A 25,634-nucleotide genomic window follows, 5' to 3' on the forward strand; every position below is an offset into this window, starting at 1 on the left:
CAATAACTTCTCATTTATATCCACAAAAGCCATCTTGTTGCCTGGCAACCACCTAGCGATACTCTACTTATTTTTTGGTCTTTATTCACCTGCAACGCCTTGCAAAAGCAGCTCATCGTTTCAATTTCACCAAAAACCATTTGTATCTTTTTGTTTTACTTTTCTTCAGTTTAACCATTACACAGTCTTCATAGGTCATGATTTAACAAAGTATTGTAATATTCTGACATTATTAACTGGATGACTAATCCTTAATAATATTTCAAAGAGCAGGAAGAGTATATTCTTTAGGTTTTACGATACTGTTTTGGAAAAACAGCATCTATCCCCCAACAGCATGCCCTTTTTACCTAAGTCATGAAAACACAACAGTAATGATGGCTTTAATATATTTTATTGAAAATGAAACTTGGAAGAACAGTTAGGAGTTATTATTATAACCATCTATAACCATTACAACCATTAAACTCTGTCCTCAGGGCTATATCATAAAAAATATTCATACCTATCATTAACCATTCCATTATTTATATTAATTAAACCCAGAATAAATGCTTTCTAATTTGGGTATTGGTTATTATCTATTGATTGGTATCCATGGGTGTGGCCAGGAGCAGCAAATTTGCATTTAAAGCTACATGCACCTGTGAGCGATCGGTGAGGTATTGCTGAACTTTGAAGATACATTCTGGGAATATGTGAAACTTAATTTAAGCTGATAAAATGGGCTACAGTAGGAGAGAGAAATAATTTAAATGCATTTAATCTTCTGACCTTGCAGAATTTGGAAAAATATCACCTCAAAGCCCAAATTAAACAATGAAACCAAACAAGAAAACTGTGTACCACAGGAAGCTAATAGCACTGTAAATTAATAGCCTTAAAATAGTGAGTTACCCCTCTGACATCTTTGCAAGCATCAGATTTCAAACGCATAAAAATCATTTAAAACTTTTCCATGAAGAACAATCATGAGGTGCCAGAATCAGCATCCCAGGCGCCCTTTCATGCCTTTACTTTCTTATCCAGTCCTGACAGCCGCTGGCTGAAAATAGCCTTGTGTTATATCACACAGAGGTTGTAGGTTGATGGAAAGCCTGCTCTAATATTACCTCACAGGAGCTGAAATAGTAATGTCCCTGGACCAACAATGCCCCTGTGCCCTGACAGTGATGATGCCAGAAAGAGCCCAGCATTCATTATGAAGCTATTTCTCTTCTTGATAGTGAGAAAGGTCATTGTACATTATTCACAACAAAGATACAGAGGTGCTGAGATGGAAAAAAAAACACATCAGGAGAGATGTTGCTTCGGAAATAAACAAGACCCCGGGGTTTACTCTTGCAGAATAAAAAGATCTGGCATTGTGTGGATGAGAGTGAGGATACTGTTAATCACAGGCTAAAGACAGGGAGCCACATGCTTGAAGAACCCTACTTAAACTTTGTATCAGTCCACTTGTCTTCAAAATACAACATGAAAGCATCAAAACCAATGGAAATCAGAGCTTATAGAATTCAAACATGCAGCCCAAATGATAAGAAGTAATGAAGGAGTTATACAGTGATCAGAAGTTTCCATACACTCATCATGGGTATTTCTTTGAACTGTTCTTTTTCCAGTATGTATACATACATATAGGATCAAAAGTATACATACACTCCCAGCAATATATTTGATTAAATGTCACTTAATCAAATGTTCTTGCTGGATAGCTGACGACTCTTCTTGGCAGAATTGGCAGAGTTCATTTCAACTGGTTGGTTTCATTGCACAGACCCAGCTTTTAAGCATAGTCCACAAATTTTCAACGGGGCTGAGGTCGAAATATTCCAAAAGCTTCATGTTATCCTGCGTTATCTATTCCAAAATCAGTTTTGATGTATTTGGGATCATTGTTCTGTTGGAACATCTGATTGTGTCCAAGTTTCAACCATCAAGCTGTTGATTTGAGGTGAAGTGAAAAATCTTTCCATCACTTTCTGCAATGCATCAGTACAAGTGTCAAAAAAATAGTCCCAGACCATGATACTGCCACCACCATGTTCCACAACCGGAACGCTGAAAACTTTACTCGCTCCGGTCCTTGTTTTGTCTGAGCATGAAACTTTTTGGCTTGTCCACATGAGCAGTGGCAAATTTCAGTTGAGCTTGAAGGTGTTGATTTGGAAGTACGAACTTCTTTCTTAGTCGGCACCCTCTCAGTCCATGCCAATGTAAATCTCACTTCATTGTGGACAGTGATGCTGGTGTTTCAGCAATTTCCAGTTCATGGCTGGCTTGAGGCTTAGTGGTTCTTTGGTTGTTCCTAAACATCTTAACCAATTTCCTCCAAAGGGTGACAGTCTGGCTCTTTGTCCAGAGGTTGGCAAGGCGATTACACATCCATGTCAATGTCAAACAAATCCTTTTTATGCTGGCAAAGATAAAGTTGTAGTTAATCATGATCTGATGTTGAGTTAAAAGACACAGTAGAACTTTCAGGACCACTTTTTAAAAGACTGAAGTGAGTGTATGCACAATTTGGACCCTGCAGGGATTAGAGAAAACACAAAATAACATCAAATTATGCAACCAATTCTTGGTTTTTTTTAAAGTAATTAAAGATACATGCTCCACAATCCCTGGAAAGGGAACAAAAATGATCAAAAGCCCCAAATTTCCATAACATTCCTGCCCATGATGAGTATGTAAAGATCTGACAACATGTGTATAATGTCTTGCAACTTTGCTGGAGCTCGCCAATTTTTGGTATGCAACTCACTCTACTGTCTTTGTGTCTGTTAACAGATTAAATCACAGAGTCGGGCACTGAAAACAAAGAGGAAAAATAACAGGATATGTTTAGATGCCATTTTATTACATTCAGACATTTTAAACAACAACAGCATGGCTCGAACATTAAGATATTCACAGCCTGCAACCACAATGGTAAACGTGAGGTAGATCAACCAGGCACCAAGGCTACCACTGTGCTGCACATAGTTATCAAACACATTTCAGTTAAGATTGTGGGAGCAAGTTGCATATTAAGTATTAAAATCAAAGAGGAAAAACACTTTCTACGGACCATTGTTTTGATCATCACTATTATATTAAATCTAGGGGTTAGGGAACATAACCGTCTTCTGGAAATAATTCTTTAAGCTGGCAACTTGTATAGTGCAAGTCCAACATTTGCAAAACCCCCAGTGACATTCAGTAGATCCAAGAATCATTCGTTTGTGTCTTGTGCAAAGCCTTCGCGACCGGTTTTGAAGAGGGCACGCTCCCTTGGCCCAAGTGAACTTAGGCCTCAATCAAATTATACACTCCAATATGATTATCAGTCCCAAATGCTTTTCAAATAAATAAAAAAAAATCCTCATGGACCTGATTCTCATTTTCAAAAAAAGAAAAAAAGAAAAGGAAAAAGCCCCCAAAAAGAATAAAGACATAAAAGACAAATCTAGGTAGATTCTTCTTGCCTTTGCAACATAAAAATGCAGAAAGACATCACCAAAATACACTGGCAAACATTACACAACATTAAACACATCAGTAACCCTCAGTGGGTAAGGGGATGATCGAATATATTAATAATGTAAACAAAGCTTTAAACAGTACAGTAGTACAAAACCCAATTATTTGATCTCTCTACACACAGAGACAAACAACATTCTTTCGCCTCACAGTCAAAAGGTTTCTTCATTCTCATTGGTCCAAAAACAAAACAAAACCTAAGCAGACACTGTGTGAAACATCGCTTAAGGCATATTCTTTGGACAACCACGTGCAGAAACTTAAAAACATTCATCTTTCAAGTATATGTGTAAACCTAATTTTCGCCCTTTAATTCAGGACTGGAAACTGGGTTAATCAAAGTGGATGGTAGCAAACATCTTCAATAAACAATCAGGACACCATAACAGGTGGTGACATCTCAGGCACAGGCAGTAGCAGGACAGCTGGCAGTGAGAGAGCTTGCCTGTGGTACACTTTGCGCGACTATGTGAAAAATTACTGTCATAACATACGACTAAATCAACTGCTCGGTGTCCATGTTAACAGAAAGCATGTAAAAATAAAAACATTGTGGCAGATCATCTAAAGCTGTGTGCACGCTGGAAACTATTCTCTCATCGAGCATCGCTTGCAGATATTTTGAGCTCTGGTTTCCTAGGTAACCCTCTAAAGTATTTACAACCCAGTAATATGTCAATCAGCAGTATCATACGCTTTCAAAGTCTCTAAATTTCCTGTCACTGTAGGTTATTTTGGCTACAGTTGCAGAACGACACTGACTTCTTCTATGGTTTCTGGTTGTCACATCGCTTCCTGCGTGGATGTTGATTCACAGCGGCGTAGCGACCGCAAACCGTAGAAGAAAGTGAGTGAAATGTGTTATGTGACTACATGTCACGTTTCACCTGCTGACAATGCTAACTGGATGAATCCCAAGATAAACTGTTCTCAACTTTGAGGCAAGGAATTGAAGTAACTACCAATGAGAACGCAGGATTCCATGCATTAGTGGGTTACCTAGGTAACAAATCAAGCAAACTGCTTCCTGTGTGGATGCAGTTTAATAGTGTTTCAGAAAAATTGACCAGCTTCACAGATTTCTATTGAAACTGAAACAGTAAAATACCGAAGACACAACTCGTATGTTCCCGTAGTTTTCCAGTCGCTTTGGATAAACTTGCATGAAATGTAGTCATGTGACAACATGTGTCAAATCCAACGGCTGCTTATTGTTTGATTCCCACAGCTTCCAGTACAGATACTCCTGATGATCTGAAATCCAGTAATGACCAAACTCTTGGGTGTGTCTTTGTAACGTTATGAGGAAACATAAATGGGCTTTGTGGATCATGAGAGGCGAAGCAGGTGAGAAAGGTCAAAGAAAGCAAAGGAAAAAGGAAAAGTGCAGCTAAAGGCGTCTTTGGTGCTTAGAAAAATTAATGGCAAACTTAAACTGTTTTCATGCAGATGCACAAACATTAACAAACACAGATGTTACCATGGTCTCAAACCTGCCATGTCCCTGTTAAAATATATTCCATTGATGCTGGTAGCGCGACTCCTTAAAGCCACCTCCCTCTGACCCCCTGAACATCCAGGACTGGACAAAGTGGGTTCAAAATACATTCTTCAAATAGTCACATTATCCGTCGCGAGTCCAAAAAAAACCAACACCAAAACAAAATAAGTTCAGTTTCAGCTGTGCTTTTTTCCCCTCACAGCAAAGTCTTTTTCACTACGACACAAACTTAACTGAAGACAAGCCGACAAGCGAGCAAAAGTCAGAAACATTCACCGACCCTCTTTGGAGTCGGGCACAGTGCACACTGGCAGTACAGAAAGCTGTGTCAGGTGGTCCTCACACCTTGTGCTCCAGCATTTCCCTGCTGACCTGTCTTCTGCCTGATCAAAATTTGATTGCAGGTCTGGAACTAAATCTCAGTTCTGATTGGGTTTCTTCAGCAGCGGCATAGATTTGAGCAGGTTTAAACGTGGCGGCCGGTCAGAAAGTAGAGGGACCGATCCTCGTTGCAGTTGGCCGTCTGAAACTCGTCCCGCAGGCGGAACTGCCATTCGTCCTCCAGCTCCAGTCGGGCGATTGTCTGACGCAGGGAACTGCGGTCCTGACAGATCACACAGAGGGTGGCACCTGTGAACAAATTCAAGATCAAAAGTTAGATAGTAGGACATGCAGTGCCACTTTAATTATCAAGTTTAGCTGTTTAGTTCTCTATTGTGAGACAGATTGCATAATTCTATCATGTTAGATTTAACAGGGCTAGAAAGACATCCACGTGTGGCATAGTTTGCATCTAAGACACCAACTCATACGCAAGAACTGTCACTGCCTTCCAAACAAACTACAGGTGACCATGGCAACCTATTAGCAACCAAACCAACTGCAAGGACGTTTTTGGTGCAGCATTTTTTATATCTTTGTAACAAATTTCACCTAGCAACAGCGCACAACTTCCAGTAACCACTTACCAATCGGTTCAGGGATACAGATTTTCCCTTAGCAACCACTGGTTGCCAGGCAATCACCAGCTGCTCTCTATGCTTGCATGACTGGGATGTAAGCTACTGTAGTCAGGAACTGATTCTTATTTTGTAGAGACACCCAAACCTTGCCAATGTCCTTTTAACATCTGGAAGCTTTTATTTTGACAGTCTAGCACAGAGGAAGGTAGGGGGTGAAAATCTAAGAAAACAACCAGGTCATTTCCTATAACTATGTGTGGGGTCTTGGGAAAATATGAGCAACAAAGCATCCCGATCCCTTCCTTTAATCGTGACACTGATTTCATACCTTTGAGGAAGTCGAATTTCTTCAGGAGTCCAGAAACAACGAAGGAGTCACAGAGGTAAAGCAGCAGGCCACTGAACACCAGCCCCTGATGGTTCAGGTTGGTGGAGTGTGGACGAGAGTTGATGTAGCACACAGAGATCTGCAACAACAACAACAACAACAACAACAACAACAACAACAACAACAAAAAAGAGACAAACTTCATTAATCACAGTCGGGAAAATGAAACTAACATCACGAACTTGCCTCGAAGTAACTGAAAGAAAACATTACGACTCCCTGACAGTTCCTGCTGGGAGCTCCCGAAGGTGTCTGCTCAAGCAAATTTAAAGTCGCCTTGTGGGTAAAAGTTTAAAACAAAAGATGTGCAAAAACTTGAGAAGACTGTGTGTACAGATAGATGGTCATTGCCTCCTATGCACAAATGTGCAGTAAATGCATTGTTAGCATTCACTGTGTGCACATGTGCGTGTATGCAGGTCAGAATGTTCTAAGAAGAACAGATGGGAAAGTCATGCAACATGCTTCTCTGTGGGTTAAAAAAAAAACTACATTAAAGTCGGGGAGCAAGTTTGCCTCATTTCTCTATACTATACAGATTAGAGCACCTTATAAAGTATATAACTCTGCATATCAGACAGAGAAGCACTCGATTTCTATCCAAAATGTGTCTATCACAGTAGTCTGGTATTTAAGCCTTGCCCTAAGTTTGAAATAGAGATTATTCTACTGTTCCTGCTTTCAACTGCAACCTCCAGGGAGCTCTCACCTCCGGGCTGAGGTTGAGGTAGCTGTCAATGGACAGAACTGGGTTGTCTCTGTTCCTAACAGCTTTCGGAAATAGTCTGTGACTGCAGCTCTGGAGGAACCTTTCCAGTAGGAACTGGGCCGGGGCGTCGAAGAGGGTCTGTTCGCTGTCTGGTGCACAAACATACTGCAACGGGCTGATTAGAGCGGGGTTTTCAATTTCCTTTGGAGAGAAGAAAGAAGTTTCATGTGAGCTGGTGTTACGCACAGAAAGACAAGGACATAACAAAGCGAATCATTTTAATCACCTGAACACCCACCATGAGTTTAGGTTTGACCAGGAATTCTTTGTTTCTTCCCCCAACTGGAATGTGCTTCTTCATCAGGAAGAAGTTGTTGAAGCGGCACAGCAACAAGCCACTGCTATTAACCCTTAGATTAAAGTCCACCTCCTCGCAGCCATACCTGCACGGGACAGCAACGTCAGGTAACGGTGACAATGCACACCTCAGACCAACTGACTCACATGGCCTTCTCTGAGCTTACCGATTCAGGTCGTACTGGACGTTCTGCGTCAGGTCCACATTCAGCATGACAAAGTCATGGAGGTGACACCGACTGAAGGGATTGCTGGGAGACCTGCGAGCCAGGCTGCTGCTCCACTTGCGTGTGCCGCACACGGCGTACTGGGAGATCTTGGGCGTGTTCTCCATGTGCTGCAGCACCGTTTTTAGAGACACGTTGCTGAGACATGAGCCTCCATCTGATGTCTCACTAAGAAACCAATAGGGGAGGGCAATTTTACATATTTTGAACATATGTAAAATTGATTTTGAACAGAGCTTCGTTAACCGTAGCAACCAACTCCACTCTTACACTTGGGAAGCGCTTATTACCTTCCTTCTGCTGATTGGTGGGCGTTCCACTGCACACAGGAGTCGTCCATCATGACAATGAAAGGCCATATGTCTTGTCTCTTGACACCTTGCTCCTCCAGTCGGTTCCTCTCCAGCTCGAGGTTATGGTATGACAGCTCTTTGATCAAGAAGCGAGTTGCACCTTAAAACAGACAGGATTGTTTTTGTTAGGTTTTCACTTAAGATTTGATTAAAACTGATGCACCTTTAATTAACTTTGATAAAAGAAGTAATCTTTTCAAATCCCATGTAAGGGATATATTTGCATAGAGCTTGTATACATTTGCAAATTTACAAGTCTGATAGTTTAGAAAGACAATGAGGTACACTCTGTTGGGCTTTTTGTTCTTCTCTGTCACACGAACCCTCTGCATGTCCTCCTACACTACATTCATGAACCTCTTCTGAGGTCTTCCTCTTTCCCTCCTGCCTGGCAGCTCCATTTAGCCACTATCCGTCCTCTGCACATGCCCAAAACCATCTCAACCATTTTTCTCTAACATTTTTCCTCCAAATCGCTCAACCTGAGCTGTCCCTCTAATCTGTCCGTTCTGATAACCGAGTAAAAATCTTAACATCTTCAACTCTACCATCCGTCTATTTATTTTTTCCAGTGCCCCGCTCTCCAAATCCTACATCATCTCAGGCTTCACTACCATCTTGTAAACCTTCCCTTTCACTCTCCTCATCTCTACCCACTCCAGCCTGCCTGCAGTCTCTACACTCTGTCGGGCACTGCAGATAAAAATATGTTTAGGTATTCAGCAGAGAAGTCTATCCTGATTAGAAAGCAGTCACACTGACATAAAGGGTCATCTTTAGCCCAATGCCATCTGCTTATCTGAGAGAAATGTTGTTTAGTTACACCCACTTCAGAAAGGCCTTGCACCTAATTGGCTGCACTACAAATCAGACTGATACAATAGATGGCTGACCTTCTCGCGTTGGGTAAGGCAACAGGTAACCTTTCGCCTAGTTTAAACACAGCACTAAAAACAAGTTGAAAACACAACCATGGTAGATAATACACTGCAACGAATTACTCATTATCAACAGAGTGATAAGCTGTCATGTAAAGGCTGAATGCCACTGTGTGGACTTTCAACCACTAGTAGTGCTGTGGAGAAAGGCTTTCATAAGAGGGTCTCCATTTAGTTATTTTTGCTCATACAAGAGCGAGTGAGCAATGTAACACAAGTTCCTGGTATTCTTTTTTTTTTTTAGCATCTGCTGCCATGCAAATCACGACAACAAACACAAGCGAGGGCAAGAAAAAACGATGATATAGGAAAAAAAATTTATATCGACTGCAAGTAGAATGAAATATTTTAAATATATTTTAGTTAGGATCAAAAAACTGTCAGGTTTAACAACAGAGATAGCTCAGCTGCTCACCAACTCCAGCGTTGTTGAACATGGCGGGCAGGACGAGCAAGATGTGGTTGGGCCAGTACTTCCTATAGTGAGGCATCTCAAACTGTTTGACCACGAGGATGTGCAGATGTGCTGCGCCCTCCGTGGCATGGAAAATGTTGAGCAGGCCGTGTTCTTGGCGTCCTGTGGTCGGGGTGAAGATTGGACTCCTGAGAAGGTCGGGGTCCTGCAGACAGATAAACACAGTTGAAGCAAAAGTAAACATGTGACCCAAACGGCGATTAGGAGGATTAAGGCGCGACAGATACTGCTGTCTTGAGCAAACTAACCTTGGTGGAGACCAGAGGCAGACGCATGCTCTCCAGGTGGCTGCCCTGATGACTGAAAACAAAGTGCTGCTCCTTAGATTTGGGAATCACAAACTGGAGCTGGACCTCCTCTCCCAGCATGGACGAGCAGAAGGTGAAAGCATGAAAAGTGCACTCCGACAGCTACAACACAACCACACACACATGTACAATATTAACACAAGGATGGGATATGTGCATCTGTAAGTCTGCAGTAAAGCAGAAGGTGTTGGTGGTGCATCTCACCTGTGTAGCTGCGCCTGCTTCACAGTAGTGATGGCACTGGTCACAGTGATGAAAGGCATTGTGGGCAGCAAACCTACTCTGACGTATCGACTTGGTCACTCGTGTGGCTGGAGTTTGGTTCTCTTTATCTTGCTTACAATCTATATAAACATAAAAAACGTAAGTTCATTTTTTAATAACACCCGATTAAAAAGCTGAACTCAGAGTGGGCAAGTTTGATGGGTTTTTTTTCCATGTTTTTGCTGACCTTTGAAAGACTTTAGCATCTTGTCAGAGTAAACAGGGCTGGCTTTCCTGAATTTAGGATCTCGGAGGTTGGGGTCAAAGGGCAGCTTTCGGACTTCCTCGATGTCCGGCCACTGGGTACTTACTAGAGTTGTGACCTCTGAATTTTCTGTGGAGGGTGATTTGATACATTTGTCACCATCAAATTAACTGCTTCATGTATTTCACAAAATGTGAAGGCCATTAAAAATAAACAAATCCCTATGAGTCTCACCTTCCTCCACTTCATCCTCATCATACACGTCGACCTCGAGCAGCCTGATGAGCATCCGAAACAGGATACGCAGAAACTGCAGGTAGGCGCCAGTTTTTCCCACCTAGCGAAGGAAAGGAAAGAATACCAGTAGAACTACAGTGACACTTAAATCCAGATGAGGAATTAACTGCATAAATTTATATGGATGCCAATAAATTTAAAGAAAATTTTTAAAAAGAATTCTCTGTATTCTATTTTTAAATCAAGTTAGTCACAAATAAGAAAAGGAGTATTTTCCACACGAGATTTGTTACCTGTGGGGGTCCACTGAGCAGCAAGCGTCGAGGATGCGGCACAGACGGCGCTTCATAATCAGCATGATGCTGCCGCGCGATGGTCCACTGGCGGTAGTACATGCTCTGCTCCGTCCCCTGCAGGGTGTGAGTGATAATGGGCCTCAGCGGACTGCTCCAGGCCACGTCTGCGTGAGGGAGCAGCGAGGAGGAGCTCAGCTGACTCCCAGAGTCCCCCGACAACAGATTGTAAGCCGCTCGCGACAAGATGACTGTGCGCGGTGATGCCCTCGTGGGCTCGCGATCGCTCTGCGTGGACTGGCTGGGCCTCTGGGTGGAGGAGGAAGATGGTGAGGGGGAGGAAGATGAGGAACTGGAGTAGAGGGATGGAGGAGCCTTGGAGGCTTTCGAAGGGTCGGAAGAGAGCGGGGTTCCCAGTGAGTCGCACTCCTCCTTAATTCCGAGTGTTGATGTGCCCATGTCTATGGTGACCATGCCTTCAGGCTGCGAGGTGGAAGTGGAGGGTTTCTGGAAAGAGTCTGCAACATCAGATGAGCTGACACCATTATCCGCCAAAGAGCCTGAGGGAAATATGAAAGACACACCCGCACATATATGTAACTAACAAGTGCTCACATGTTTGGAGGGTTTTTTTCTCTCTTTGGATTAAAACCAAATTTTCTACAAACCAAACTCATTCCAAAGCTATGACCCGCGTTCATTTACAGTACCCATGTATTATGGTCGACTTGCTTTACTGTAATCAGAAATCAATTAGAGTTAAGCTCATGTCAGTTACACTCTGGGTTTCCTTTAATCCAACATCACAGTAATTCACACTAACCAGAGGTTCTGGTTGCAGCGCTGCCGTTGCTCTGAGGTCTTTCCAGCTCATCTCCATCATTCAAGCTGGTGGCGACCTTCTCCACATCCGATTCCCGAGGGGCCATAGCCTTCTTTGGTTTAGGAACAACAACCCTGGATACGTAGGTGCATGCCAGACCCACCTCCTGTTCCAGGGCTGTACGAGTCAGGTAGCTGGAGTCTATCAGTCGCAGGTCGCAGTATTTCAAAGACCTAGAAGTGCACAAGGGAGTTGATGGGAGACAAGAGTTTTAGAGAAGAGCTAAACGGATCTTTGCTACATTTTATGTTAAAGAAACAGACATACTGAGCCATGTTATAAGCTAGGGTAGTATTAAGTATGATATTACTTGGGGAAAGTCTCTCCAAGAGGGTCTTTGCCCGTGAGGATGACGATGCAGGGCAGCCCTTCCAGATCCTCATAGGTGTGTGGCACCCAGTCTTCATTCTCACAGCCTTGCCAAGCCTGACAAAAAGAGATGAAAATCAAAGTGTGCCCTCTTCAGTTACAGGTTATTTATAAAAACTAAAAACAAAACAAAAAATGCATGAGACTTTAATCATGCAGACAAAGTATGAGGCAAAACAATTTTTTCATTGTACAAAAGTGCACAACAGATTCGCAAAATCATGTAAACTCCCTGATAATGACTGATCTGCAAAAACGCAGAAGGATCCCAATACTCTACATTCAGCAGAACACACTTCACACAAAGAAATCAGTCGTGTGACTCTGATTTTTCCTCACCCTGAGGCGACTGATAAAATTTCTGTGCAGGTTGAGCTCAGACGCAGGACTTCCCAGCAGCACTGCAAAGCACAGCTGCAGTCCCAGCTTGTCCCTCACGTCCTCCAGTCTTTCTCGGGCCAACATTGCCAGCTGCAGCGAGGGGATACGGACCAGCAGCATGTGGCCGTGGCCCTGGGAGCCCTCTCTGCTTGGAGCGTTTATCAAGTCCTCCACCATGGCCAGGGTCTCTGGAGTTATGTGGTCTCTCAGGGACGGGGAAGAGGTGAGAGCCATCATGGCCTCAGTGTACTGCTGAATCAGCAGGTAGCTGCGGATCACCATGCTGTGTAGGTGGGGATGTCTGGAGGTACAATCAGAGCTTTTTAACTGATTATAATGTCTACAGTTATTATGAGTTACCCACTCAGTGGAAGTAAACACAAAACTCTTCATGTTTGATTCATCAGTTTCACCTTTCCAACAGAGTGTGAACCATTTTCTCAAACGCATCATCATAGCGCAGGATGGGACTGGCCATGCCCCACTGCAGGGATCTGCTGTAGTCCCTCAGGCCAAAGTAGACCAGCTCGTCAGGAAACTGCTCCCTCTGCTGGACGATAAAGATACCGACATCAGTTTAGACAATGTGTCCTGACTGTTCTTAATGATACACTGCACACTGTTGAAACGCTGTGCCTAGTTACAAAACATGGAGTAAGTATCCTCATATATAATACTGGATAAGAAAGTGAGCCTAATGTGTTCTATAATATATTGGTTCCCTTTCTCTCTGACTTGTAACTCCTTAACACGAGGCTCGAGTTACTTTAGACCCTTTTTAAAAAATGTCTAAAACTGTAACTGCAGTTTCACCACAGCAGGGGGAGTAGCTAAACCACAGCACAGGAAATATGCCAGTGTGCTGCAGTAAAGTCATTTATGATAAATAATTCACATAAGAAATTAGCATTTGCCATTCCAGTGACTGCCTATCGTGGTGTTTTGTAGACCATTCTGAATAACTCATAACTAAAGAAACGTTTTAGTGTTAAAAAAAAAAAAAAAAAAAAAAGTGGGGATAGGTTAATTGATTAATCTAAATTGCCCATAGGTGTGAATGTGAGTGCGAATGGTTGTCTGTCTCTGTGTGCTAGCCCTGTGACAGACTGGCGACCTGTCCAGGGTGTACCCTGCATCTCGCCCTATGACAGCTGGGATAGGCTCCAGCGCCCCTCGAAACCCTGAAAAAGGGTAAGCGGAAGCGAATGGATGGATGTAAAAAAAACAAACAAACATTCTCACCAGATTGTCGTTGGACGGCCAGTGAACTTCATTGTGGATGCTGATTCGAGACTGGCGGGTCTGCAAAGTGTAAGGGAAACAGCTGACCTGCAGGACCAAGAGGTTCATGGCATCTAAGACTTCTTGACAGTTCACCACCCGGTCAGCCAAACCCTGCAGCTCCCCGTGGCACACAGAGCCTGACAGGGCACTGAAAATAGAACAGGGTGGGGAAAGTGTTTGAATGAATTCATGGATATTTTTTTACTTACTATGATTATCCTAGCACAGCACTTAATAACACTCAACATGGTTTTGAAATAACAACTTTGTGCAAAAAGCTTTGTATGCTGGTCTAACTGGCTGATGTGTGGGAGGTCGGTCCAAAGATAATCCCCTCTGGGAAAAAGGAAGTGATCTGTTTTAGTGTTCTGGCAATAACAGAAAAAAATTCTTGGGAGGAAAAAAAACAACCTCAAAACAAAACAAAGAAAGACAAGTTATAATAGTTAGTTAACTAAAATTAAAGACTGAAACTGACATGTAGCATAAAGCAAAAGACTAAAATATACTACAGCTTTGCATGTTTCTAATCTTTGCAAAGGGGATCTCACTGGGTGACGACCAGCAAGACTGAAAGATTGAGCATTTCCCCATCATGATAATAAAGGGAATTAAAAAGAACTTTAACAATAAATGGTGTTTTGTTGTAAAATTACATGCCACAATGAGAAAAGACAGCACCTACTGGCCGTCGACAGTGTTCACATGACTGAACTTTAGTATTTGCACAAGCGAAGAAAGATTCTTACAATAACTTTAAGAATGTTTGACAACAACTTTAGCAAAACTCTCATGCTTTCATTGAAACATCAACATTTCTCTTCAATGGTGAAATAGCTTGAAAAGTCAGTTCTTCTTCTTTAAAGGCTGCTTTAAATTATCAGCAGAGCAAAACAAAGTGAGCCATAATGGTTTTAATGGGAGAATCTGTGCTGTCGGAGTCGCCTTTACCTTGTGAGGTCGACGTGCGAGTTGTCGTGAATGAGGACAAACAGAGTGTAGGGGTTCTGTTTGACTTTCTTCATGAAGGCCTCCATCTTGGCGTGAACATCACCGTCAAGACGCACCACATATTTGTCTGACTTCAGGTGGGCCGTGGAGGGGTCTTCATTTCCCAGGTCCACAAGTACACCTAAGGCGAAAACGTGAGGATTCCATACAGCACTGCAACAAAACAACAACAGTTCTTCCTTTGGGTTTGTACACACCTGATTGTCGGATGCGTTGTGCCGTCTGGTGGACCAGAATGTGAGACGGTGGGACCAAAACCAGGAAGTCCACCTTGCAAAAACGCCCTAAATCGAGGTTCTGTGTCCCTGAATCCGCGATGGAGCACACTTGAGAAAGAAGGCTACGAGCCACATTAAGCTGGGCCGGATAGATCTGGAAGCCCTTTGTAAAAAGATCTGCAAGAAGAAATACAAAAGTTAGCACCAGGATGATTATATGTGAAAAGCAGATCCTAACCACAGCAAAGTATCACTGCTTGCCTAAACAAACCTCCCCAAAACAAACTATGATGAAATTTAATTTAATTAATTTCGATCTTTTTTAAATGGTGCCAAATCACAACAGCAGTCACCTCAACCTGCACATGTACCGTAGCCACCCTTTTGTCAACAAATTACAACGAGATGAAAATAATCTGGAGAGACGAGATCCAGTCAGAACGATCAAACTGTGCAGTAAGATTAGTCACACACACGGTAACGAAAAGGAAAATAAGTGTAGATCTACATGGTTGATTTTATACACCTGTGATAATGGGACTTAAAAAAGAAAAAAAGACTGAATTCAAAGTTTAAGAGGTGTGGCTCGCTGTGGGATGAGGTACAGGGCCAAACAACACTCCGTAGCTCAAACTAACCTTAACTGATTTTGTTCTGGACACTGGCCTGACTTAACATTGACACTGAATGAAGATCCACATGCTGATTTAGACAGATGTTGCTGCCTAGTCTTTGATTTGCCTGCTAAAAACTGAAAAAGACTTTGACAGCGAGCATGAGAGCGGTCTAACCTGAGTCTGATGGTGGTGACATGCTGGCAGCTTCCTGGGAGTGGATGTTGTCGGTGACATCGCCCTGAAAGGGCTGGATGACCTGTCCTTTCCGCCTGCGCTGGTATCGCACCAGCTGTTTGTCGAGGTTGTCCCCTGGAAACAAGCAGTCACCACAGTTACACAGAGCGAGGGACGGGAGCAGGCTGTGCACTCAGTATCAAACATATCAGAGTGAATGTGTCACCACCACCACCGTCGTGCTTTTTATTATTAGCAGCGAAGGTTTTAGTTGATGTTTATCTCAATTCTAAACAACATTAATTCAAATATAGGAATTCCTTTATTTATTTTACACCGTTGCGTTTTCTGATCATGCTCACTTTTAATGTGGTTCAGTAACTGTCGTTTTGCTGCTAGTAGAGACAAAAATGATTAGTAAAAGACAAATTAGTATTTTTCTCAAGATTATTTTAATGAACACAACTTATGGATACTCATCTTACCCAGAGAGGTGGTTCTGAAATGAGATGTCAAGATGCTGACTTTCCCCGTGATGAGCTCGTAGCTGATTTCCTTCAGAAATTCATTGGTTGTGAGCATCCCTTCTGCTAAGGCCCGCGCTTGATACTTTCCTGAATCCAACAGGTAAATTTACATTAGAGTTCAGTCTAGATACTGCATCCCACACAAGTTTCACCACAAAGATGACACTCACCCAACACAATCACACAGAACTCGCTGCCGCTCATCTTAGAGGCGCATATAATGACCACATAGGTTGGCAGGCACTGCTGTTGAGGAGGACCCTCAGCCAGAGAGCGCAGCGACTCAGAGATGCCTTCGCCCAAAGAGTTGTTTGTGACCACCACTTGGACGCTGCCGCCAGAGACGCTCGCTTCCAGCCGAGCCAGCCAGGGTAGTTGGAGGGGGGAGATGGCAGGTCCCCCGGGACAGCACAGCATGGCCTTCAAGACTATCTGCTCCAGCTCCTCCCTCAGAGGAATCTGCTCTGAACCTCCAGAGGAAAATTCAAATATGAAAATCTAAAAACACTGGCATGAATCATTTCAGCAACACACACATCTAGCAGTGATTGTGTAGGCTGCTTACCTAAACGTGCAAAATACTGTAGAGTGAGCAGAATCATCGTCTCCACGCTGAGTAACCGGCTGCTGTTGAGCCCCAGAGCCTCCAGGGTTTTATCTGACAGTTGGCTGCTTTTATAGCAGCTGACCAGCAGGGGGCTCACCACTATGTCCCCAACATTTCCATAGAAGTAAGGTAAAGTGCCATGGCCTAAAAACAAAAACTTGGCATTAGATGAACCAGAAAAAAACCCTAACAAACAAACAAAAAAAAGCCCACTTAAGATGTGTAAAACATTTAACATTTGAGCTATAAAACTTTGTAAGAAGCTAATTATTATTTTTGACTGAGTCGTTTTTTTGATGTAACATTGCCGTCTTGGTCAGGTCTCCCTTGAAAAATAGTTGTTAATCTTAAGGGGAATTTGTCATTAAATAAAGATTCAATAAATACATAAATAAAACTAAGCAGACCTTATTCCCACTAGCCACTTTATTAGGTACACGTGTTCCACTGTTTAAGGCAAAAAAAAAAAAAAAAAAAAAAAAAAAAATCTAACAGGCCATCACATGGCACCCGCTTAAGTTCAGACTGATCCGAAGGGGGAAGAAAAGGGATTTAAGTGACTGAATCTGGCATGGTTTTTTGGTGCTGGGCGTGCTGGTCTGAGCATTTCAGAAACCTACAGAAATTAAGTGTAAATTTTCCACACAACCATCTCTAGGGTTTACAAACAATGGTCCAAATAAGAAAAAAACAACAACAAAAAAAAAAAAAAACACATCCAGTGAGTGTATGAATTTGAGTAAAAAAAGAAGACAGTCCGCTTCGAGCTAATAAAAACTCAGAAAACCACTCGTTACGACCAAGGAATGCAGACGAGCATCTCTGAACACTCAACACGGTGCACCCTGAAGGAGAAAAATATTTGAGGACTGTTTCCAGCACCTTGTTGAATCTATGCCAATAAGAATAAAAGCAGCTCTGAAGACAAAAGACGTCTAACCTGGTACTAGCAAAGTGTACCTATTTACTTGACGAAAGTGTATTCAATCGGATTAAGATTTAAAAAGATCCACAAAAATGCATCACACAGATTTTTTTTACTGCCCTTTACAGTTTAAGCAAACAAAAAATACAATAATTTGCATTAAAATGGGTTTTATATGCGCTGAAAGGTGATGTTTAATATGAAGAAACATATCAGTGAATTAAAACTGGTACCAATGAGGATGACAGGTCGGACTCCTGCAGAGTTGAGTAGGTTGTCGGGCACGATGACCGTCTCTCCAATGGTGACAGGCTGGGGCTGAATGACGCCTATTACAGGTGGTTGAGGAGAGGCTACTCCTAATACCGGCCCTTAAGGATGATAAAGCAATTACGTGTCAGTACAAACTTTAGCCATAGTTACAGTTTAGGAGATGTTTCAACATGTTTGACATGCAGACAATGCTTCTGAGATACCAATAACAACAAGGATGCAGAAACACGCTGACTGGCTGTGAGTCAAGAAAACATTTTTTAAAAAGTCCCAGTTCCTGTTAACCAAGTCAGAAGGTAAGAAAAACATATTTTTGCTCATTGTCTTTTTCAGTGTTGTTGTATACTTTAACGCTTCAGAGTATGTGTCTCCAGTGCATCTAATGTCAGAACTATTAAGTCCCCTCAGCTCCTCAGGAGTTGTTCCATAGTGCAGGACAAAAACCTCTGGGGAGGCAGCTTTTAGCTTTCATGGCCTGAACCGCCGGAACAGTCTGGTGACATACCTGAAAGCAGCTAGATGTACTGAAGTCTTTAAATATAAACCTAAAGCCTAACTTTTTGACTGCCGATGCTCTATAGAGATTCGTTTAATTTACTTAATTGTATCTATAACCACAGACTTTTACTCTCAGATTAGTAAGTCAATAGTAAGGATTGCGTGATTATAAACAGTTACTTTATCGAATATTTATTTATCACTTGCTTTACTGACTTCTTGTCAGCATTTTTTTTCTAATTTATTAGTACTAGTTTATGATGCTTTGCAATTACTCATCTTTCTAACTGCTTTTATTTCACTTATGTACACTTAGGGGACACTTTTTAAACTTTGTCTTAAATTGGTCTTCTCTTTTTACCAGTTGCTGTCTTATTATCTGCCTGCTAATTATCTGTAACTAGCCTGTATACAAATAAGACTGATTGTTTTAAAAGGGAAAACTTCAAATTAATTGACTAATATTAGTAAAATAAGCTCCTTATGCGCTGTATACTTTCTTTAAAGAGATGTTTATAGTTACATGTAAACTGGAGAGATGTGAGACATTTAGTGAAGACATAACATTATGTTCATATTTACAGACACATACAGCTGGATAGCTTTATCCTGGTGATCTCACCAGGACACAACACGGATTTAATGATGCTCCTGTTATGGAGAAAAAAATGTGCACATCCTAATTCCTGCAGTGGCTGATTTAGTGGAACAAAAGAACAATTTTTGTTGGTTATTTTATTAGCAACCATGTACACCCTGTTCATTCTGGCCCTTCTGCCCAGATTGCCTTTTTATTATTTCTGTCAGCTCGCCTAAATACACGATGTGGCAGAAATCTCTAATCGTGCAATTCTTTTAAATTCACTTGCCCTACAAACTGTCCAGCTCTATCACCATGGCAATGCTGGGTGAATCATCCTTAACAACCAGAGAGCGTCAGGGACATTAGTGCATACTCATCCTCAAACAGAGGCATGGGGAATGAGGGTGTGCAGACACTTCTCTGCACACACTCCTTTGCACACACATGCTCACCAATCCAGCGTTAATGGATAAAAAAAAAAAAAAAAGGAACACTTGGTATAACAGGATAAATTTAAAACCCAGAAGAAAATAAACTGCTCAGCCTCCCCCTCCCCCCATCCCCCTGAAGGTGGCTTAACAAACAAACCTGGAGAACAAACTATTGGCCGAATAGCTGGCACAGGGACAGCTGTTGGCGGGACTGGCACCAACGAGCTGGGATGCCAGCTCCGGTGGCGCTTCTTTGGAGGGCCAGAGTTCATAGCAGACAATACTAAACATTAAAGACAGACAAGTAAGAAAAAATGTCAATACAGAAAATAATTACAAATAACACACTGTACGTATTCAGAAAGGATCCTACCGGGACTATCTCCTAAATCAGCAGTGCGATACCCCTGACCTTGAGGCCCTAAGGACATCTGGGAGGGGCTGAGTAATGGAGGGCGCCCATCAACAGCCAGGCTATTTGTTGGCACATTCACCCGAAGAGCTGTGGGTACTGAAACACAGATTACGCATTAATACAGTTTGTGAAACTGCAACATTGCCGAGATAATAAGCTCACAATAACAACGCTGACACGTTGTTTCTTTTTGGTGTAATGTTTAAACTCAAAGCACTGATTGACTCATTCTAGCCATCTAGTTATAAACTAAAGCCTCGTCTGTGAATGAATCACTACTGAGATTTCTTTACTCTTTAAGTCGTCTGCATGCAGTCACACACCAAATCTACCTTAGATGCTTGCAAATCTCACCTGCTCAACTCTATCCATGCTTTTAACTCCTGCAACATTTATGCTACAATCTGTAGATTATCTTTGTGTGTTTTGAAATCATCCCCAATCTGTTTTGACCTGTACCTGACCACTTCCATGCTTTGTGGACTCTGATCTCTGCTCTCCCGTCTTGTTTTGTCTAACTGCCAACTTGCCTGCAAACTTCAGCTTTGTGCTTTTATCAATAATCCACCTTAAAACTGCTCCTGCCTTTCCAGTTTCTGTCACTATGCTGGTCTGCCTCCCTGCTCTCCTTACACAATGGTGCCATGTTGCGATATTTCAGCCTGCAGCACAGTGGCTAACTGCCAGCATGCTACAAAAAGTTGAATGGATAACGAAAAAGCGAACAAGTGATATGCAAATATAAAAATATTTCCCCCAACTATAACTGTCTGCAGAGTAACCAATGAATGAAAATAAGTCAGTACTAACAGCAGGCTATTGATTTCCTATACGTACACTCTTGTAGCAATTGGCCATGTTTCCATCTCATATTCACAGTGTATGCAACACACAAAAACATCAATTGCTATGCGTACCCTTAGCTTGTCAATATAGCAACCTTGTAAAGGAGCTAATAGATAGCAAGGCCTTAAAAAAATCATTATAGCATTTCTTCCTCCAGCATTGACTGGTAAGTAAGCACATGCATGTATCTGTGTGTTTCTAAGCAGTCTGTAGCATAAATCAATCTTATATTCATGAAGTTTTTTTTTTTTTTTTTTACACAAAGCTTGAGGTAAAGTTTTGCCAGGAGCTAAATTTTAAATTCCAGCACGGAAGCATGGATACATCAGGTATGTGGGACTACAGTTTTTATGTTATCATGTTTATTTCCTACCACATACAGAACAAACTGACATGCACAGCTATAAATGTACCAATCAAACTCTTCACCTATTGGTAGAGTCTTGTTTCCAGGTGTGGAGGCCAGTGGTTTGAGGAAACTACATTCCTGGTTCCCAAAAAAGACAGAGGATGCTTGCGTTGTTCTGGTAGGTGGAGAATCTGTAGATAAAAAGAAAAGCATTACAATATCAAAACACAGCTACTATGCACCCAATGATGCATGGTTCCCTTGTCCACCGACTTCATACGAATGTTTCTGATAACTCTGGATTGTGGCTTTAACACACACCTTTCCTGTGATTGGTCATTTTGTTGCCTTTGGCCTTCAAACAAATGTCAAACTATCAGATCTGTGTCAGTATGAACTGTCAATTGTACAATTATTAACAGACCAGAATTGTCCTTCTCATCAATCGCTCTAGAATACAGTGACCTGAGTTGGAGACAGTGAAGTGAATTATTATGAATTCTACCCTCTGGGCTTTCAAAGCATGAGTGTCAAAAACCTCTGAAGGAGAAGGATGTACCTGAAGGTCGCAGTCACGAGACATCAGGCGAGAGTAATGCCGATACATAGCCCTGCAGCACAGCTGTCTATATTAACGTGCAAGAGCTATGCTTACAAGCAGCATCCAGGTTAAGAACAAATCAATACTATAAGCCCAGGAGGTTTTCCAATCATAGAAGGAACAAGCTCTCGCTGTGAAAGGTCAAAGAAGAACAACATCTCCTTGAAGAGTCAACATGGTTATTCTATAAATAACCAGAGCTTTATTTAATTGTGTTGCTTTTAAATTCCTGCATTTATTTTCACCTGCATTACCAAAAAAGTAGCCAAGTTGATAAGAGGATGCTTTTCAAAAGCATAAAATAAACCAAGCCTTCTCCTTGACTGTCTCCGATTTGAATACTATTTTAGGGCAGAAAATTCGAACACTTCCAAAGATTTCAGTGAAATTTTAGCTTCAGATATTAAAAATATTATGATTATGAAAAATAATCCGAATCAAACAAAATTTATCAGAATCTGTAGACTGGAACAGATACACTAACAAAAGTAAGCATTGGCTAGTTAGCCATCATGGTAAACTGAAAAATCTGGTTAAAATGTACTAAAAACTAACAAACTTTTACTATTTGTAATTTACTTCTAATAAAATGTCACTATGCAGCCAGAATACACATCAAAGCACTGCCGCAACCAAATGCAGTGGCACACGACCAACAAAGCCTCATAAATAGCTTAATGCAGCGAGATGGTGTTTCAAGCTCAACTCTTATATTTCAGAGCTTAGCAACCAAAACCTATAGCAACAGCACAAGCTGTCAGCATATAATCAACTGAAACAATATCACTTTGGTGGAATAGATAAATGTATACTGTCATTATTACGCTACACTTGATGACTTGAAGTCCAGACTTATTTACACAGTTTATAAACTTCCCTGAAAGTGCGACAGATTATCTTACTGTGAATTAACATCTATCCATCCATTAAATTTGAAACTCTAATAGATCTGTTTGAGTGTAAGTTTGACAGGACCAAAAAAACACAACAAACCATGCCCAGCTATGGGAGATGAAACTCTCTGGGTGGCCTTAGCATCCTGCTGGGCTAATTAATCTTTCAGTTTAGCCACATCGTTCAAGTTTCTCTCAGTTTCTGTCTCTTTTGCTGTCTTTGTGCCAAAATAATGATTATACATAAATAAGCAAAACAATAATAATTGAGTAAGAAGCAAGGCTTGCTGACTTGGAGTTTGGGGTGAGATTTAAGCTGCTAAATGAGAAACATCATAAAACATCTTTGTATTGTATTTTTTTGTAAAAGGGGGTAATAAAACAACTGCCTGTGTGTATTTATTTTTTTAAACATACATAAAATCTACAAGAGTTCCTCACTGGCTTTAATTTTACAGCCATTTTTACATGTTATACGATCATAGTGTAGTGCTTTAAACACTTGCCTAAGATGCCTGGATCATTCACAGGAGGAGACAAAAGGGGATGAAAAAAAAGGAAAAACAACCTTATTAAACAGGAGTAGGTGAAATTTGTTAACTTCTTTTGTAAACTTTACACACTCACAATTAATGCAACTTACTTGAGTTATCGTTAAATTTCAGCTGCTGACTTGCAGGTTTAACTCTGCTGTGTAAAAACGTAGGCAACACTGCAGAGTATAATCTCACCTGAAAGGGAAAAAGGAGAGGAGCTGTGTCCGCTGGCACCTCCATTTTCTTTACTGCTAAGAGAAGACGACGAGCCGGGTTTGGAGGTTGATGCGCTGCTGAGAAACTGGCGCGTTTTACCGTCTAAGAAACAGAGGAAGGAGAAACAAACAAACAAAACTCATCAAACCCTCACAAAATGCAGTGTAAGATAAAAGTTTGATATACTTTACATACATCTTTAGAAAGTCTGGAGTCTGTAGTGTATATTTACCTTTCCAGCAGATGAGGGGTCCTTTGCACAAAGCACCCTGAGAATTCTTCACCAGGTAGTATTTTAAGTGCTTCTGCTTTTTGGGCTGTGTGGAAAGTTTCAGGTTGATGTGATTGGAAAACTCGGTGAAGTATCTGAATCCCTTTTCACCACAGCCCACACAGTTTCCTGAAAAACCTGCAAGACATAAAAATGCAACAATTACATTGCTTTCCAAACATTTGCAGGCTAATGCATGACCTGTGCCAGCTAGCAACAGAGCGTGCTCAGTTCAGCAGGAACTTGGCTCATTACGTCAATTCTGGCTTGTTTACTTGATCCGAACGCTCGGGAACACACTGACCTAAAAGTGCATTTTTCCCATTCTCGTCAGGCAAAAAACGCCGGTCCACGGCGCACACCAAGATGTGCTCAGGAACAGTGGGGGACTTGGCACCGACCAGCTCGAAGCCTGCTGGGACTTCGATGGGCTCTGTTGCTATGGAGACTAGGCGGAGGTCTTTCCCGGCCTGACAGAAGCCTGAGAGATGAGGAGGAGGAAATTTTTTTTAAGTAAACAGTAGATTAAGAGATGTAATAATAAACAAATAAAGTTTCTACAAAAATTTAATACATCTGGCATGCTTGTTAAAAATTCTGGAACAGCAACACAACACAACACTCCTGAGATCATACTAATGAATTCACAACGTTTGCATTCACATGCCAGATTAACACCTATGAGTAATTTCGAATCACCAATAAACCTAACCTCACTAACTGTTTGTCTTTGGATTGTGGGACTAAGCCAGAGTACCCGGACAGAACCCACACAGACACGGGGAGAACATGCAAACTCCACACAGAAATGCCCCAGGGGGGTGGGATTTGATAAGCAAAAGAGAATGGATGGATGGATGGATGCATAGAGGTCATACCATCCAGGGTGCAGCAGCCATCCGGTGCAGGAGCTTGCAGGTAGGGAAGTGGAGGGCTGCTGGTGTCCGAGTCGTCTTCGTCTTCCAGCTCCTCCAGATCGTTGGAAGAGTTGCCATTCACAAGCTCGTGCCCTGGGTGCTCCCTGCCATGGAGTGCTACGCCAGCTTTCGACTTCATATCAACTACAAAAATGTAAGATTATTTTTACTAAAAATTTAACTGCATTTTAAGAAATACTTCAACAGAAAAGTGGAATGTTTAGTGAACCCTCTGACAAAATTTAAATATATGCTACATAAGGCTAAGTCTCTAAAGCACTAGCTGTCCAATGAACTCAATATAGTTCAAACTGATTTTTTTCCAGCTTGCTGTGAGCTTCTTACCTTCCATGTTACCAGGATACGTCTCAGGCTCTAAGTACAGCTGTGTGAAGATGGGTTGTGGATCCCCGCTGCTCGAGCGCAGGGACGCCTCAATTGAGTTGTGGAGAGCCTCCTCAAATCGGGCAGACTTCAGCTGCCCTGCGTATGAATTCCCCATTATCTGTGGGAGCAGAGAGAGGGGGAGAGAAAAGAGGAGCATGAGGAAATGAATACAGTCATGGTTTTTCTCATCTCAAGTTATTGATTATTTCCTGTGTGCTAATAGCAAGCTCAACAGAGAGCCAAAATCTAAAAAGCAACAGATCTCTGAAGAAAATGTACTCATGTTTCAAATAAACACTACTGTGCTCTGATGGTGTGAGTCAAATTTTGTTTTTATTGAAAACTGCTAATCAACTACCACCTGGCGCAACCAGCTTAAATATTTCAGAACCAATATGGGTTTATGCATCAAGCTGCACAAGCCTAAAATGCAGGATGAATCTCCAAGCTCAGATCTCATCACAGACATGAAGCATGACCCACGTTTTATATTTTAGAACTTTATAAAAGTTAAATCCAACAGATCCAGGCTCCATCCAACCACAAGCCCGAACTGGATGCTAAAATCTACATGATCTCATGTGAACAACGTTCATTTTTCTACAAAAATGTGCAAACTTTGCTCAGTTTGGCTTCTCAGAATTTGAACTGTTGGTCAGAAAAAACCTACATTTGAAGTCAAT

General features: G+C 41.8%; 1 protein-coding gene across 14 annotated transcripts in view; it reads right to left on the reverse strand.

Annotated features, from left to right (window-relative positions):
* Positions 1-2,839: 2,839 nt before the first annotated feature.
* greb1l (GREB1 like retinoic acid receptor coactivator) overlaps positions 2,840-25,634 on the reverse strand; it is a 46,791-nt gene continuing 23,996 nt past the window's right edge. For 10 of the 14 annotated variants that reach the window (XM_085253874.1, XM_085253873.1, XM_085253875.1 and 7 more), the window contains 32 exons: positions 24,910-25,069; positions 24,526-24,708; positions 23,952-24,128; positions 23,609-23,785; positions 23,356-23,478; positions 21,211-21,321; positions 19,894-20,031; positions 19,678-19,803; positions 17,969-18,106; positions 16,769-16,954; positions 16,374-16,673; positions 16,162-16,290; positions 15,677-15,811; positions 14,865-15,062; positions 14,608-14,788; positions 13,615-13,804; positions 12,786-12,922; positions 12,331-12,673; positions 11,933-12,048; positions 11,563-11,795; positions 10,740-11,299; positions 10,444-10,546; positions 10,192-10,338; positions 9,945-10,084; positions 9,681-9,842; positions 9,373-9,577; positions 7,957-8,119; positions 7,607-7,834; positions 7,369-7,525; positions 7,083-7,283; positions 6,314-6,452; positions 2,840-5,653 (listed from right to left, as the gene is read on the reverse strand). In XM_085253874.1, the coding sequence (XP_085110000.1) occupies positions 5,490-5,653; positions 6,314-6,452; positions 7,083-7,283; positions 7,369-7,525; positions 7,607-7,834; positions 7,957-8,119; positions 9,373-9,577; positions 9,681-9,842; positions 9,945-10,084; positions 10,192-10,338; positions 10,444-10,546; positions 10,740-11,299; positions 11,563-11,795; positions 11,933-12,048; positions 12,331-12,673; positions 12,786-12,922; positions 13,615-13,804; positions 14,608-14,788; positions 14,865-15,062; positions 15,677-15,811; positions 16,162-16,290; positions 16,374-16,673; positions 16,769-16,954; positions 17,969-18,106; positions 19,678-19,803; positions 19,894-20,031; positions 21,211-21,321; positions 23,356-23,478; positions 23,609-23,785; positions 23,952-24,128; positions 24,526-24,708; positions 24,910-25,066 (5,847 nt within the window). In that variant the 5' untranslated portion in view covers positions 25,067-25,069 and the 3' untranslated portion in view covers positions 2,840-5,489. The remainder of the gene's footprint in view (positions 5,654-6,313; positions 6,453-7,082; positions 7,284-7,368; positions 7,526-7,606; positions 7,835-7,956; positions 8,120-9,372; positions 9,578-9,680; positions 9,843-9,944; positions 10,085-10,191; positions 10,339-10,443; positions 10,547-10,739; positions 11,300-11,562; positions 11,796-11,932; positions 12,049-12,330; positions 12,674-12,785; positions 12,923-13,614; positions 13,805-14,607; positions 14,789-14,864; positions 15,063-15,676; positions 15,812-16,161; positions 16,291-16,373; positions 16,674-16,768; positions 16,955-17,968; positions 18,107-19,677; positions 19,804-19,893; positions 20,032-21,210; positions 21,322-23,355; positions 23,479-23,608; positions 23,786-23,951; positions 24,129-24,525; positions 24,709-24,909; positions 25,070-25,634) is intronic. The other 4 variants (XM_085253881.1, XM_085253884.1, XM_085253883.1 and 1 more) reach the window with 4 other exon arrangements.

This window comes from Mchenga conophoros, linkage group LG18 (genome assembly GCF_057382185.1).
Source record: "Mchenga conophoros isolate Kocher_MC1m ecotype Shallow Benthic linkage group LG18, M_conophoros_male_GT1.1, whole genome shotgun sequence".
Classification (NCBI taxonomy): Eukaryota; Metazoa; Chordata; class Actinopteri; order Cichliformes; family Cichlidae; genus Mchenga; species Mchenga conophoros.